The sequence below is a fragment of the Prionailurus bengalensis genome, chromosome D2, assembly GCF_016509475.1.
Source record: "Prionailurus bengalensis isolate Pbe53 chromosome D2, Fcat_Pben_1.1_paternal_pri, whole genome shotgun sequence".
Lineage (NCBI taxonomy): Eukaryota > Metazoa > Chordata > Mammalia > Carnivora > Felidae > Prionailurus > Prionailurus bengalensis.
The window spans coordinates 37,524,423-37,540,652 of NC_057351.1; the positions used below are offsets into that span (position 1 = coordinate 37,524,423).

Sequence of the window (16,230 nt, forward strand, 5' to 3'; positions counted from 1 at the left end):
CCCAGAAACATAGAATGTATTATGACTGTGTCATGAAGTAATTTTTAAAAATCTGAACAGAGCTATAACAAGGAGACTGCAAGTAATAGAAAAAACTTCCCAACAAGAAAAAGCCCAGGACAAGATGGCTTCTTCAGCAGAGAATTCTACCAAAATAAAATTTAAAAAATTAGTATCGGGGCGCCTGGGTGGCGCAGTCGGTTAAGCGTCCGACTTCAGCCAGGTCACGATCTCGCGGTCCGTGAGTTCGAGCCCCGCGTCAGGCTCTGGGCTGATGGCTCAGAGCCTGGAGCCTGTTTCCGATTCTGTGTCTCCTTCTCTCTCTGCCCCTCCCCCGTTCATGCTCTGTCTCTCTCTGTCCCAAAAATAAATAAACGTTGAAAAAAAAAAATTTTTTTTTAAAAATAAATAAAAATAAAAAAAATAAATAAATAAAAAATTAGTATCAGTCTCTTCACACTCTTCCAAAAATTGAAGAGGAGGGGCACTCCCAAACTCATTCCTTGGCACAACAAGAAAACTACAGACCAGTATCCCTGATGAATATAGACACAAAAATCCTCAACAAAATACTACCAGACTGAACTCAACAACACATCAAAAAACACATCATATGCCACGACCAACTGGGATTTATCCCTGGAATGCAAGGATGGCTCAACATACAAAAATCCATCAAGGTCATACACCGTATTAACAAAATGAAGGACAAAAACCACATCACCTCAATTAACACAGAAAAAGCATTCGACAAAACTCAATACCCTCTCATGATAAAAACACTTAACAAACTAGAACAGACAGAAACTACTTCAACATAACAAAAGCCATATGAAAAGTCCATAACTAACATCATATTCAATGGCAAAAGATGGAAAACTCTCCCTCCAAGAGCAGAAACAAAGGCAAAGATGCCCCCATTTGCCACTATTATCCAACAGGTTTACTGGGAATCCCAGCCAGGGCAATTAAACCAGGAAAGAAAGACAGCATCCACGTTAGAAAACAAGTACTAAAATTATCTGTTCACAGATGACACAAAATTATGCAACAAGTTCTAGAGAATACACACACAAACACACACACACACACATACACACACACAACCTGTTACAACTAATGATTTCAGCAGTTTCAGAATACAAAATCAACATACAAAAATCAGTTGCATTTCTATATGCTAACAATGACCATTCTGAAAAAGAAATTAAAAAAACAAACCCATTTACTAGAGCATCACAAAGGAAAAAATACTTAGGAACCAACCTAACCAAGGAGGTGAAAGACTCGTAAACTACAAACTACACAATATTGCAAAAAGAAATCAAAGAAGATACAAATACATGGAAAGACATCCTATGCTCTGGACTGGAAGACTCAGTATTGTTAAAATGTCCATACTACCTAAATCAATCTACAGATTCAATGCAATCCCTCTGAAAATCCCAATGGCATTTTTTGCAGAAAGGAAAAAAAAAAACCCTGAAATTCATATGGAATCTCAAGAGACCCTGAATAGCCAAAAGAATCCAAAAAGAACAAAGTTGGAGGCCTCACACTTCCTGATTTCAAAACGTACTAGGAAACAACAGTTATCAGACAGTGTGGTCCTGGCGTAAAGACATATATACTGACCAGTGGAAGACAGAGAGAGCCCAAAAATAAACCCTGTATAATGGCTACATGATTTTTGAAAAGAGTGCCAAGATTACACAGTCAGGAAAGGACTTCAACAAATGGTGCTGGGAAAACTGATACCCACATGCAAAAGAATGAGGTTGGACCTTTATCTTACACCATAAACAAAAATTAACTTAAAATGAAATTAAGATCCAAACAGAAGACCTAAGATCATAAAACTCCGGGAAGAAAACAGAGAACAACCTTCATGACATTGGTGTGGGCAATGATTTCTTTTTATTATTATTTGAGAGAGAGAGCACCGGCGAGAGTGGGGGGCAGGGTGGCAGAGAGAGAGAGAGAGAGAGAGAGAGAGCTAGAGAGAGAGAATCTTAAGCAGGCTCCACACTCAACACAGAGCCCAAAGCAGGGCTCAATCTCACAACCGTGAGATCACGACCTGAGCTGAAATCAAGAGTCAGATGTGTATGGAATACTACTTGGTAATGAGAAAGAATGAAATCTGGCCATTTGTAGCTACGTGGATGGAATTAGAAGGTATTATGCTAAGTGAAATAAGTCAGGCAGAGAAAAATAGTTACCATATGTTTTCACTCATATGCAGATCCTGAGAAACTTAACAGAGAACCATGGGGGGGGGGGGGGCGGGGAAGGGAGGAAAAAAGAGTTGCAGAGAGGGAGGGAGGCAAACCATAAGAGACTTAAATACTGAGAACAAACTGAAGGTTGATGGGGGGTGGGGGAGAGGGGAAAGTGGGTGATGGGCATTGAGGAGGGCACCTGTTGGGATGAGCACTGGGTGTTGTATGGAAACCAATCTGACAATAAATTATATTTAAAAAAAAAAAAAAAAAGAGTCAGATGTTTAACCAACTGAGCCACCCAGGCGCCCTGGGCAATGATTTCTTGAACAGAACAAAAAGCACAGGCAATGAAAGCAAAACAGACAAATGGAACTACATCAGATTTTAAAACTTCTGAGCATCAAAGCAAATAATAGAGTGAAAAGGCAACCTCTGAAATGGGAGATAATATCTGCAAAACATACATCTGATGCTAACATCCGGAATTGATTTTTCGAGGGTTTATTTAAATTTCAGTTAGTTGGGGCACCTGGTTGGCTCAGTTGGTTGAGCATCTGACTTTGGCTCAGGTCATGATCTCACGGTTTTTGAGTTTGAGTCCTGCATCAGTCTCTGTGCTGACAGCTCAGAGCCTGGAGCCTGCTTCGGATTCTGTGTCACCCTCTCTCTCAGCCCCCTGCTCCTTCTCTCTCTCTCTCTCAAAAATAAATAAATATTTAAAAAAATTTCCAGTTAGTTAACATACAATGTGATATTAGTTTCAGGAATCGAATTTAGTGATTCAACACTTACATAGAACACCTGATGTTCACCACAATAGGTGCCCTCCTTAATACCCATCACCTATTTCACCCATGCCACACCCATCTCCACTCTGGTAACCCTCAGTCTGTTCTGTATAGTTAAGAGACTGTTTTTTGGTTTGCCTCTCTTTTTTCCCTATGATCATTTATTTTGTTTCTTAAATGTCACATAGTGAAATAATATGGCACACGTAGCTTTCTCTGACTGATTTATTTGGCTTAGCATTATACTCTCTAGCTCCATCCATGTTGTTGCAAACAGCAAGAGTTCATTCTTTTTGATGGCTGAGTAATATTCCATTGTACATATATACCACATCTTCTTTATCCCTTCATCAGTTGATGAACACTTGGGCTGTTTCTATAATTTGGCTATTGTTGATAATGCTGCTATAAACATCAAGGTGCACGTATCCCTTTTAATTAGTATTTCTGTATCCTTTCAGTAAATACCCAGTGGTGCAACTGATGGATCACAGGGTAGTTCTATTTTTATAAAGAATTTCTACAACCCACAACAAAAAGACATATAATTTTTAAAAACAGGCTAAGGATTAGAACGGACAATTCTTCAAAGAAGATATACAAATGGCCAACAAGTTTATTTTTTTTAAAAAAATGCTCTACATCACTAATTATAAGAGAGATGCAAATCAAAAACTACCCTCAGATACGACCTTTACACCCATTAGGATGGCCACATGAAAAGAACAGAAAATAACAAGTTGGCGAGAATGCAGATAAATCAGAACCTTTGTGCACTGTTGGTGGAAATGTAAAATAGTGCAGCCATTATGGAAAACAGTATGGAGGTCCTTCAAGAAAATTAAAAATAGAGGGGCGCCTGGGTGGCTCAGTCGGTTGGGCATCCGACTTTGGCTCAGGTCATGATCTCACGGTCCGTGGGCTCAAGCCCCGTGTCGGGCTCTGTGCTGACAGCTCGGAGCCTGGAGCCTGCTTCGGATTCTGTGTCTCCCTCTCTCTCTGACCCTCCCCCGTTCATGCTCTGTCTCTCTCTGTCTCAAAAACAAATAAACATTAAAAAAAAAAATAGAAACCATACGATAAAGCAATCCCACTTCCAGTAATATAGCCAAAAGAATTCAAAGCAGAGATATTAGCACACCCATGTTTACCCAGCCTTCTTCATAATAGCCAAGAGGCAGAAGGAACCCAAATTCACTGCAAGATGAATAAAGAAACTGGGGTAGGTATACACAATGGAATACTATGTAGCCTTAAACAAACAAACAAACAAACAAAAAGAAATCCATAGAAATCCTGTCATACTACAACATGGATGAGACTGCAGGATATTTGCTAAGCAATTAAGCCCATCATAAAAAGCCAAATGCTGTATGATTCCACTCATATGAAATGTCTCAAGTAGTCAAAAATCATAGAAACAGAAGTAGAAGGTGACGTGGGTGTCAAGGTGGGGAATTGGGGGGGAGGGAAAATTAGTGTTTGGTGGGTACGGTTTCAGTACGGCCCGATAAAAAGTTCTAGAGGTCTTGGGGCGCCTGGGTGGTGCAGTCGGTTAAGCGTCCGACTTCAGCCAGGTCACGATCTCGCAGTCCGTGAGTTCGAGCCCCGCGTCGGGCTCTGGGCTGATGGCTCAGAGCCTGGAGCCTGTTTCCGATTCTGTGTCCCCCTCTCTCTCTGCCCCTCCCCCGTTCATGCTCTGTCTCTCTCTGTCCCAAAAATAAATAAACGTTGAAAAGAAAATTTAAAAAAAAAAAAAAAAAAAGTTCTAGAGGTCTTGGGCACAACGGTGCAAATACACTTAACACTACTCAACTGTACCATACTTACAACTGTTAAGATGGTAAATTTAAAGTTATGTGGAGGGGCGCCTGGGTGGCGCAGTCGGTTAAGCGTCCGACTTCAGCCAGGTCACGATCTCGCGGTCCGTGAGTTCGAGCCCCACGTCGGGCTCTGGGCTGATGGCTCAGAGCCTGGAGCCTGTTTCCGATTCTGTGTCTCCCTCTCTCTCTGCCCCTCCCCCGTTCATGCTCTGTCTCTCTCTGTCCCAAAAATAAATAAATGTTGAAAAAAAAAATTAAAAAAAATAATAATAATAAAGTTATGTGGATTACTGAGCAAGAAAAAGGTCTGCTGAAAACATCCAGGCTCTCAGGGCTGAAGCACGGAGACAAAAAAAGAGACGGAAAGGCATATAAAACATAAGGGACATCGCCAAACAACTGACGTACAGGAGAGAGAAGAACAGCACAGAAGGAGCTTATGAGAAACACCGGACCGTCCTTTTCCAAAACTGACGAAAACGCCCGGCCTCAGATTCCGGAAGCGCTAAGAACCACCCACCGCCACCACCGAAGCCCCAGCCGAGTAGACATAAAACCACACCTCGTACCTCGTGGTAGGACTGCTGAGAAACGCAGACAAGGAAGGTCTTCAAGACAGCCGGGGGGGATGGAGAAGGGTCAGACACACGTTACCTTCCGCACTGAGAACAACGTGAAAGAGGACTTCTCACCGGAAACGACGTGGGGGGAGGCTGCAACGCGCCCCCTAGAGCAAGTCTCCCCCAGCGCCGGAACCTGGGACTGTTCCCTTACAGAGCGAAGAGTAACTGAGTGAAGCATCTTCGGAGGAGGCGCTCATCCTGGATCGCCCGGGCCCCGAGCGCAATCACGTGGGCCCCTGTGAGCGACAGAGGGAGTTCTGAGACAGACAAACATGGAGAAGGTGAAGGAACACGGAGCAGGGAGATGTGAAGATGCTGGTGATGTGGCCACACGTGTAGGCACGCTGGCAGCCACCAGAAGCTGTAAGAAACAGATTCTCCCCTAGAGCCCTGGAGGGAGTGTGGGCCTGCCGTGCCTTTTTTGTTTTTTTGGACCCAAAGGTAGATTTTGGATTTCAAGCTCCCAGGACTGTGAGAGAATAAAAGTACATTGTGTTAGCCACAACACCTGTGATATTTGCTACCGCAGCCTTAGGAAATGAATGCCCCACGAAAGCCAGAAGACCGTATCTTGAAAACGCAGAAATAAAAGACTGCCCGTTTAAACTTCCATATCCGTTTGCATATCCATATCCAAAATATCCATATCCATTTTTCACTCCATTTGGAGTGAAAGTCTCCAAAGATGATGGGAAAACACATAAGCAAACAGGGAGAGAATGTGTCGCCCAGGATCCTGCATGACAGGAAGTGCTAAAGGTCACCCCACAGCAACAACAAAACAGCCACTATGTGAGGTGAAGTAACACGTTAACTCACCTTGCTGTGGTACTATGGTACCTACTGCGCGACACACGTAACAAATCATCACGTTGTGGACCTTAAACCCACACAGGGTTACATGTCGACTCTATCTCAAGAAAGCAGGGAAACAAGAGACGCTAAAGGGAGCTGCTCGGCGGGAAGGAGGGAGCATGCGCGGGGGGCAGAGCTGCAGGCAGGCGTGAAGAGCAGGAGGCAGGGCGCGTACAAGTGAATGACTGGCGTGCACACCAACGATACGGTCTCTGGCTCAAAACACACGTCGAATGAAAGTGGTAATGGGAATGGCGGGGAGGAGGTACCTGGAAGTCAGAGGGTTCCCGTGTTTTAGAATTTTTAGGGAAATGGCCAGAGTGATGACTTATGTTGGTGCTGAGGCTGACACGTACGCCATGAGGCCTCCTGCAACCCCCCAAGGAACGAACAAAATCAATTAGGAAAACAAACAGACTGGGGGACACAGAATAATGAAAATACTTGATGCAGCCAAAAAAAAAAAAAAAAAGGTAAGCAAGGAAACAAAAGAAACATAAAACAGGCAGAACCACAGAAAACAAATGATAAGAAAGTAAAAGTAAATCCAAACCTACCAGTATATTTAATGGGGTAATTAAATACTCTGATCAGATGATAAAGATTGCCACAAGTATGTTCACTCAGACTGTGAAAGCTCATGTCGTACACTGTTCTGTAAATGTATGTGCACTTGCTTTACATATATGATATTTCAAAAAATGAAAAAAGACAAATTGTCACAGTGGGTTTAAAAAAAACAAAAAAACAAAAAAACCCTAGGGGTGCTTAAGTGGTTCACTTGGCTAAGCATTTGACTTTGGCTCAGGTCATGATCTCACGGTCTCTGAGTTTGAGCCCCGCGTCAGGCTCTGTGCTGACAGCTCAGAGCCTGGAGCCTGCTTCGGATTCTGTGTCGCCCTCTCTCTCTGCCCCTCCCCGCTCATGGTCTGTCTCTCTCTCTCAAAAATATGTAAACGTTAAAAAACAAAACAAAACAAAAAACAAAAAAAAACAAAAACACCCTACAACCTGCTTACAGGAGACATTTACATATAAAGCTACGGAACAGTTTAAAGGAGAGGGACAGGAAAGGTGAACTATGCAAAAACTAACAAAAAGAAAATGGGTGTCACAATTCAGACAAAACAGACTCTAAGGCAAGAAACATTAATAGAGATGAAGATTATTTCATAATGAACAAAAGGGTCAATTTACCAAGGAAGGATCATAAATCAAAAGGTGTGTGTGCCTAAACACAATTTCCAAATATGTAACGTAAAAACCCCGAAGAACCAAACGAAGAATGGACAAATTTCTATTCTTCAAAGACGTCCCCAGGACACGCATGGAAGACACCAGAGATGGTGTCTACGGGAAAAGGGGAAGGGGAATGTGAAACTAAAGATCAAAAAAATGAAAGGGGAAAAAAACAAAAAAACTAAAGAACAAAACCTTGCTTTAAGACATCAACAGATTTTTCTGTAAAGATCAACAAAACCAAGCAAAGATTTTTGCCAAAAGGTTCATGCACCTAAAAATAGTCTTTCTTACATTTTACATTTAAACACGTAAACATCAGGGTGCCTGGGTGGCTCAGTGGGCTAATCGCTTGACTTTGGCTCAGGTCATGATCTCGCAGTTTGTGTTCAGGCCCCACATCGGGCTCTGTGCTGACAGTGCAGTGCCTGAAGCCTGCTTCAGATTGTGTGTGTCTCTCTCTCTGCCCCTCCCCTGCTCACACTGTCTCTCTCTCTCTCTCAAAAGTAAATATTAAAAAAATAAAAACAAAATAATAAATAAAAGAATAAAATAAAAGAATAGAATAAAGTAGAATAGAAAAGACTACACAGAAAGATCCATTCTTAGCTCCAGGACACAGAAAAACAGATGTGGCCCACTGGCTGGGGTTTGCCAACCCTGTCCTGACAGGGAGAGACAGAGACCATGAACAAGGGTGGGATTCACTCAACCCCCTGTGCCTAAGGCCTTAATTTTAAAAATAAAAAAGAGAGGAGGGGAGTAAGGCAGGGAAGGAAGAAACCAGCTATCCTACTGGCTGCTGCTCAGTGCCACCTTCACTGCCTGCCTGCCCGTGAGGGCGACATTCTAGGACACTGGACACACACCCGGGTCCCAGGAGCGGCATTCACAAGGGCCTCCTGCTTTACAGGACAAGTGCACCCTTTCCACAAGGGCAATCTGCCAGGGGATGTCTGACGCTCCCAAATATGCAACTCCAGCCCTGGCTGGGTGCCTGGTCCTGGAAAGATCTTGTAAGAATCATCAATGGACACAGGAGTGAAGCCAGAAAAGGCCAAAGATCCACAGAGACTGGTGGCTCTCAGTTAACACCAAACAGCCTATGATAACCCCAAAACAAACCAGGAGCAACGCATCGAGCAGAGGCTGCTTCCGCCCATCCAATGCCTATCCTTCCTCTCTTCCTTACTAGGTACCGAGGCCGGCACAGTGCCAGCTAAGACCCTGCTTTTTCAGGGTCTCTTGCCGATGCAAGTAGCCAATGAGATGTGAGCAGAAGTCACCCGGTGGGACTTCCAGGTAAGCCGTTTAAAGAGGCGCACACGGCTGCAGCACACTCTCGCCCCATCCTCCTTCCTGCTGCCTGGACACGGATGTGACGGCTGGAGCTGTAATGTCACACAAAGGGCAGGCCCTGGGGACAGCAGCGCCGCCACCCCAACCCAGACAACTGCTTCTGCACGGGAGCAGAGCAAGCCTCTATCTTGTCTAAGTCACTGTCACTGCTGTGCGGTTTCTGCGGTCAATGGCAAACCTAATTCTGAGCAAGTGTGCTCAGCCTTGCCTTCAAAGAGTGGAATGGTATCATTGGAAAAGGTGTCCAAGGCCAGGAGGTCCTTCCCATCTTTGGACCCGCTGCGTTTGTGCTTATGTTTCCTCCGGAAGAAGGATCTGCGTGCAGCTGCCGACAGCGTCTTTGTGGCGTTGTTGTCATCTTTGACTTCAGACATGCTGAGTCTCCTGGAGAATTCTTGGTCCATCCTGTGGTCACAGGGAACAGTGGTGCTGGGAAGGGCCTAGGGACCACCGCCCGCCCATCCTGCCCTGCCCGTGCAGAGGGTGCGAGCCAGGACTCCAGGCTCCTCCAACACTCCTCTCCAGGTTCCTTGGCCACATCACCCACCCATGCCACCAAGGACCCCTTGGGACCACTGCTGTGGGGGCGACACACACCCCAGTGCTGGGGGAGCTCTCAGAGCAGGACAATTGCTACACTCAGGTGAGTGTCAAAAGGAGCTGCTAGGACAGCCCTCCCTTGGTGACAGGACAAGTTACACTTCCTGCCGAAAAAAAGGAATGAGACACGCATGCACACCGCAACATGAAAGCACCTTGAAAATGGTATGCTAAGTGCAAGCAAGCACCCAGTCTCGGAAGACCACACTCGCATGAAAGTCCACAACAGGGAACTCAACAGGGGCAGGAAGCACAGTCATGGCCACCTCGGGTAGCGGGGGCAGGAGGCAGCTAATAGCTAACGGGGACAGGGCTGCTTCTGAGGTGATGGAAAGGCTCTAAAATGGATGGTGGGGACAGTGGCACATGGCTGTGAATACACTGAAAGCCACTGAACCCGTACACTTGGGGTGAACTGCACGGTGGATGAATATATCTCAATAAATCGGTTAAAAATAAAAAAGTTATGTCTCCTGAGTTGCCACCGTGCTTCCGTATAGCAGTGACTTACAAACATTGAATTGTGCTAGGAGCAGCTTTTTGGACAAGCAGTGTGGGCAAAACATACAGACCAGAGCCAGGGTGCAACGCGGAATGCGTCCCAATCCTGTGGGACAGCCCCAGGTTGGGCCCCACCCTACCCCCAAGCCCAGACACGAACACTTACACGTATTTGCTGGGTATCTGCCCGCGCTGGATCTTCTGGGCATTCTCGTCCAGCTGCCAGGCCATCCAGGACCCAAATGTGCCCTGAGGCAAAGTGTCGTCAACGTAGAGAATGTCATCTTTCTTAAAGCTCAGCTCATGCTCCACCTCGGCCAGCCGGTCGTAGAGGGCCCTGGACCAGGTGACAGAAGGACCGGGATCAGAAGCTGCTGGCTACTGGAGGACTGACCAGCCACACAACTTGGCAGCCAGTCTCCTGGGACAGTCCCCCTGCTCTAAGCTTTCCCCAGGCCACGATCAGGACCCACCTCTCCCCTTCCTGGTGGCAGTTCCCAAAGGAGGGAGCCCCGGCTTTACACAACAGGACAAAGTCACCTTGCCTCCCTGAGACCGGGGGCTCCCTGGGGACAAGGGCTGCCTCACATCCATCAGAGAAAGATCTTGTTGCCAAGGACGAAAACCATATCGCCCCTTCCAAATGGAAGGACTTCTTCCCTGAGTCAAGGTCAATGGTTCCTATAGAATGGAAACTCCTCAGGATGGAAATGTCATCTCCCACCAAGGAAGATGTCCTAGAGACAGAGACCTGTACCTTATGGTACACAGTTAGTTGATCGGCATTTTTATTCATTGTGGCTTAAGAACTTAAAGAACATGAAGGAACTGTGAGCCCCTTCTAGACAACACCTGCTGTCTGAGCCACACACAAGTCATAAAGCACTTTGGGCACACACTGCAGATGAATCTGCAGACTTGGGTCGGGGGGGAGGGCAGGAGAAGAGTGCAGCCCACTGGAAAATGGGGTTCCGTGGCCTCAAAATTTCCCAGGCCCCAAGCCCTAGGGAGCCTGTGTGGTCCTGCAAACCCTCAGGCATTTTCCTAAGTCATAAGCATCTCACCGTGAACTTGTGGTTTGGGACCCAAGCAACAAGGACCCTGGTCCCACCCTCTGTGTTTCAGAGACACTCATCAGGACCAGTCTCCTCAGGAAGCCCCACCCCTGGCCCTGAATCCCCAGAAGCCCTGGCCCCTCGTACCTGATGTAGAAGCTGTCACCAGGCAGGCTCTTCACCTTGGTGAACTCCTCAGGGCGGTACTGCACCTTGAGACGGACACCATCCTTGGGCTTCAGCATCTCCACGTAGACCTCTTCCACCGTCTTGCCGCGCATGTCCAGACTGCCGTACTGCCCAAGGACAGGGAATTGAGGTCAGAGGACAGGGGCCGGGGCGGCCTGGGTACCCATGAGTGGGCAGTTGTGGGACAAGGCAGAGATTTAAGATCCCCTCAACTGGGAATCTGCCTGCCTCACCTCTGCAGGTAAGGCCTAGTCCTCTGCCCAGAGGCAGTCTGGACCTGCCAGTCCTCTGCCAGTGTCCGCCCTGCCCTCAACAGCTTCTCCCAGGAGAGACCCTGTGCCAGTTCCCCAGCAAGTAAGGGTTATAAAACATGGCACTTTATCTCACTCATGCTACTTCTGTCTTTGAACACCTATGAGCCCTCTCCCCCATCAAAGGGGAGACCCAGCCAGAGGGAGAAGACACTCCATCAGACCACAGTCCTGCTGCTCACACAGCAGAGCATCCTGCCTCCTGCTTCCCTCCCGACACCAGCGCCCAAGCCAGGGCCCTGCCCACATCCCTGTGACCCACCCCGAGGATCCTCAAAGCATTCAACAGGGGGCACCAGACAAGAAGCTGTGCTCTCTGCCTCCTGGGCCACTTGAGATCACAAGAGTCCAGAAGTGTGGGCAGAGAAAGGCGGGCCTGCTGCTCGGCAGCCCAGAACTCACCTCAAGGATGAGGTCTCCTGGCACAAGGCCATCGGGGCCCTTGGCAGGACTATCATCCTCCACCTCAGCCACAAACACCCCGTGCAGGTTCCCTCCACATAAATGCACGCCAAGCTCCAGCTGGGACTTTTTGATGAAGACAAGTCTCGGCTCTGGGGTCTTCTTGTTGGCTTCTCCCACCATCCTTTTGGTTAGGAAAATAAAGTTCCTCAATCGTACACAGCGGGGAGCAGGGCATGAACAACCAAACAGGCTAATGACTGGACAGTTTTCCGCTCACTCCATGAGGTTTCAGAACCACTGGGAGCTGACAGGTGGTCCCATCTGGGTGCTGGTTCTAGTGACTTGGTTTACAGGCCGGCTGCTGGGGTTTGTAGAGGTGAAAACGTGGCCCCACTTGAGAAAATGAGCTGGGGATCGAGTAGAAATCAACACCCCTACTTCTTGGCCCAGCTGGCAGCCGAGCGCCATAGGCAGCGTCTCTCCCCACCTGGACGGCACGTGTTCTCCTGACCTTGTTCTGCCAGAACTGAGAGCCAGTCTCATGGTTCAGGGCACAAAACAAACCATTCACCAATGTTTACTGAGCAGCTTCTATGGCCCAGAGACCATGCTAAACCATGAAGAGAGGGCCCCTTGCCATCAAGGAACTCACAATGTAGGAGGGAGACTGAGTGCCAGCAAACTGAGTGGAGGCAACACGACAGTGCCTGTCACCGATGAGGGGGCCCCAGGGGACAGGCCGGCTGTGATTACTGCAGACAGGTTCCAGCGAGATAGACCCAGGGCAGAGGACAGAGGTGGCTGCATCCTGGGTGAGGCTGGGGCTTGGTCAAGGGGATGGCTCTGTCCAGAACTACAGCATGACTGCCATGTGCCCTGGCCCCGTGGCCCTCTCCCCATCTTCCCTCTGGATCCTGCTGCTACACAAAAGTTGACACCCTCCTACTGACCCCTCTCCACGCCCACCACTTGTGTGGCTAACCCCTGCTCACCCTGAACATTTCAACTTAACTGTCACAGCTCCCTGTCACACTCTCACTGACTGCTCCGTCATGGCCCATAGTGGCTCTCCCAGCACATGCTGCACATGCCTGGACACCTGCCTGTCACCCTCTAAACCCGCGGCTCCCTGGGGGCGACTGCTGGTGATGGCCACAGCCCAGGTCCTGGTTGGGTGTTGACTGCGGAATTCTGTCTAAAGACAGTCAGAAAACGAGTAGATGAAAAAAGGAGGAAGGAAAGGAGGCAGAGCTAAGAACAAGTCAATGAGAAAAAAGGAGAAAAACAAGAAAGTGAGGAAAGGTCGGGACGGAGGGAGGAAGAAGGAATGGCACGCTTCCCATCCCAGGTCCTGACAAGCTGCTCTGCAGTCTGCGGCACAGGGGGACGCCGGCAGGATGCGCTCAGGCCACAGCGATGGCTGCCTGTCCACCCCACCGGGCTGGGGAGCAGATGCAGGAAGAGCACACATTTGCTGACCTGGAACTGGGGGTGCTCTGCTTGGCCGGGGGGGCACCAGGGCCCTCGTCCTGCTCCATCAGCGGGTCGATGACAGAGGGATGCTCCGGGCTGGTGGCACTGCTGCCCTGGAGAGTGGAGTGAGTGCCGACAGGGTCCAGGTGGGAGCTGGGGACCGAGGTCAGGAAGAGTAAGGAAAGGCACACAGTCCTCAGCCGTCCCCAGCCACCTGCTCTCTGGCGGGGACCAGGGCTGGGCTGTGAACAGAGACTGGGTCACATGGCTCTGAGCCCTGAGAAGAATAGCTCTCCTGGGAGCTTGGACTCGGGTCATCCACCCGACAGGATCTGCCTGTCTTCTCCTCCCCACCCGTCCTCAACCAGGGGGTCCTCTCTGAAGGTGTTGGCCTGGGGGCACACACATTCACTGTTTTTGCACATCCTGCCCCCTTCGCTGAGTTGCGCAGTGCTGCATGGCAGGGGCAGGTTCTCCCCTTCTCTCACGTGCCCTGCAACCCACAGCTCGGGGGCAGAGACAGGCAGCATCTGCTCGGGGACTGAGGGCCAGAACACTCTGCATGGGAATCCCGCCCCCAGGGCCTCAGCTCCTGGCTACCACACACCTGTGTGGGGCTTCGTGCTGCACCGGGGGACCCAGCCACATGCTTCCAAACCCACACCTCAGGTATCCTACTTCACATCCTCCCCCAATATGTCCTTCTCCCCAAGTCCAGGGCTGGCCAACTCTCCTCTTACGGCAACTGAACGGCCCAGAACATACAGCTAGCACCTTGGCTGCACCCTCTCTCCTCCCCCAGCCCAGATGGCCCTCGTAGAGGCCAGGCCCTCACCTGGACCGAGAGTGGCAGCTGAGCTGGTGCATATGTGGGTTGTACTGGGCCAGAATGGTGATAGTGTCACACTGCTGTCCAATGATGAGCCGGGCCTGTTGCTCCGTGGCACTCCGCAGGTTTATGCCATTGAACTAGGAAACATGTAGAGCACGCTTGGTGATGTGGTGGGGGGTGGGGACCGGGGGAGGAAAGGCGGAGGGAAGAACAAAGTGCAGAAGGCCAGCTCCCACTTACCTCAAGTAACTGATCCCCATACTCGAGGCCAGCCTGGTGGGCGATGCTTCCCCCAGTCACCTTGGAGACGTAGACCCCGCCCTTCTCTCCACTCACGATGGAGATGCCCAGAGGCTCCGAGCCCTTCTGCAGCTTGACGTGGCGTGGTTCCTCCACATAGGGCCTTGGAAGAGAGCCAACAGTTGTGGGGACTCAAACACAAAGGAAAGGGATGGGGAAAATCTGAAGTCGGGCATGCAATCGGCTACGCAGAAAGGGCCAGGGATCGCCGGGTGCTCCTATAATGACGCAGCTGGATGAAAACACAATGACCCCACTTTGTATGGCAGTGATACACATTCCCACAACCTCATGCAATATAAGCACGACACCCCCAAATGGACACAGAAGCACCCAGTCCCAAAGACACAAAGAATGGGCCATGTGAATTATAAACACTGATATAGCAGGGAAAAGGCGCGAAGTTTCATAACGTGAGAGTTGCCTCAACAGAATGTGCAATTTACAAACCCCAGTGGGGTCCCAAGATGCCCCAGGAGGAAAAGAAATGGCTCCTGTGATGACAGTCACCCAGAAGAAACAATATAAAGTATCACTTTTTATATTTACCAGTATATAGGGTGATGTATAATGACCATGGAAATTAAGCCGCGGCAAACCCAAGCCATTAAAAAGGGAGCAGGGAGGCTCGGAGCAAGGCGGTGACCATGCACTTGCTGGCCCGGGGGCAGCCGTCCACCGTGCCAAGGGCACGAGGGGGCTCAGGCGGGGGCCTCATGTCAGGCCAACCTCAGACTCCTCAGGGAGGAAAACCTGGGCCTGGTGGCCACGGGCAGTCTCAGGAGGGATCTGTGGTGGTGAAGACATCTGGAAGGTGCAAAAAGTTAGAAAGAAAAGAGGGATGCTCAGAGAAGGATGACAGACGCCTGGAACCTAACAGAGAGAAAGATGGCCAGGTGATGCCAAATCATCCCATGAGGACTGTGCTGTCCTAAGCTCTTCCTCTCGGGACAAAACCGCAGCCAAAGGTCCAGGGAGGAGCCAGCTGGAGCACCACATCCTTGGGCTCCCCTCCAGAGCACGTGGGTGGGGGCAGACTCACAGACCGTGACAGACTGCCGGACAGACTGGCAGGCCACTGAGCCACCCTACCCCTGCCACCTAGAGGCACAGTAGTCTCTCCAGCACAGCGGGCCTCGGGCTGGGACCCCACGGCCCAGGGCTCAGTCCTCTGGCGATCTGAGATCACAATCCTTCTTGACTCATCCCTTCACCTTCCCTGCCCTCTCCTCCTCCCAAACTCACCCAGCCGCAATGCCCTCCCTGACCCTGCAGCTCAGACACCTCAGTCCCTGGCTGGCACCCGTGGTCACTTCCAGACGCAACACATATCAGAGCACCAGCAGTCTGGAGTTATAAGAACCCTTATCCAGCAGCCACCACACCATCCTCACACCCCCAGCCAGCCTCGGAGGACAGCACAGCAGGTGCGGGCAGATCTCGTTTCTGGTCTGGGCTCCTCATCCCCTGCTGATCACCCTTCCTGTGTTCCACCTCCAAAACATACTTCTATCTCAAAAAAGCAGGAGGTAAGAGCCATATAACAGAAGGCACAAAGCCATTATGAACGATGAGTCAGGATTTGCCGACACGGAAAGACACAGAAGACACTGCATGAGCACACAGGTGGGTGTAATCCTATTTACATAAAC

The 16,230-nt window shown here is 49.3% G+C and overlaps 1 protein-coding gene across 4 annotated transcripts in view; it reads right to left on the reverse strand.

Annotated features, from left to right (window-relative positions):
• Nucleotides 1–16,230, reverse strand: part of DLG5 (discs large MAGUK scaffold protein 5) — a 128,726-nt gene that overhangs the window by 8,654 nt on the left and 103,842 nt on the right. For all 4 annotated transcript variants that reach the window (XM_043596676.1, XM_043596678.1, XM_043596677.1 and 1 more), the window contains 7 exons: nucleotides 14,519–14,681; nucleotides 14,282–14,415; nucleotides 13,453–13,599; nucleotides 11,971–12,154; nucleotides 11,216–11,364; nucleotides 10,180–10,350; nucleotides 9,121–9,317 (listed from right to left, as the gene is read on the reverse strand). In XM_043596676.1, coding sequence (XP_043452611.1) covers nucleotides 9,121–9,317; nucleotides 10,180–10,350; nucleotides 11,216–11,364; nucleotides 11,971–12,154; nucleotides 13,453–13,599; nucleotides 14,282–14,415; nucleotides 14,519–14,681 — 1,145 coding nt within the window. The remainder of the gene's footprint in view (nucleotides 1–9,120; nucleotides 9,318–10,179; nucleotides 10,351–11,215; nucleotides 11,365–11,970; nucleotides 12,155–13,452; nucleotides 13,600–14,281; nucleotides 14,416–14,518; nucleotides 14,682–16,230) is intronic.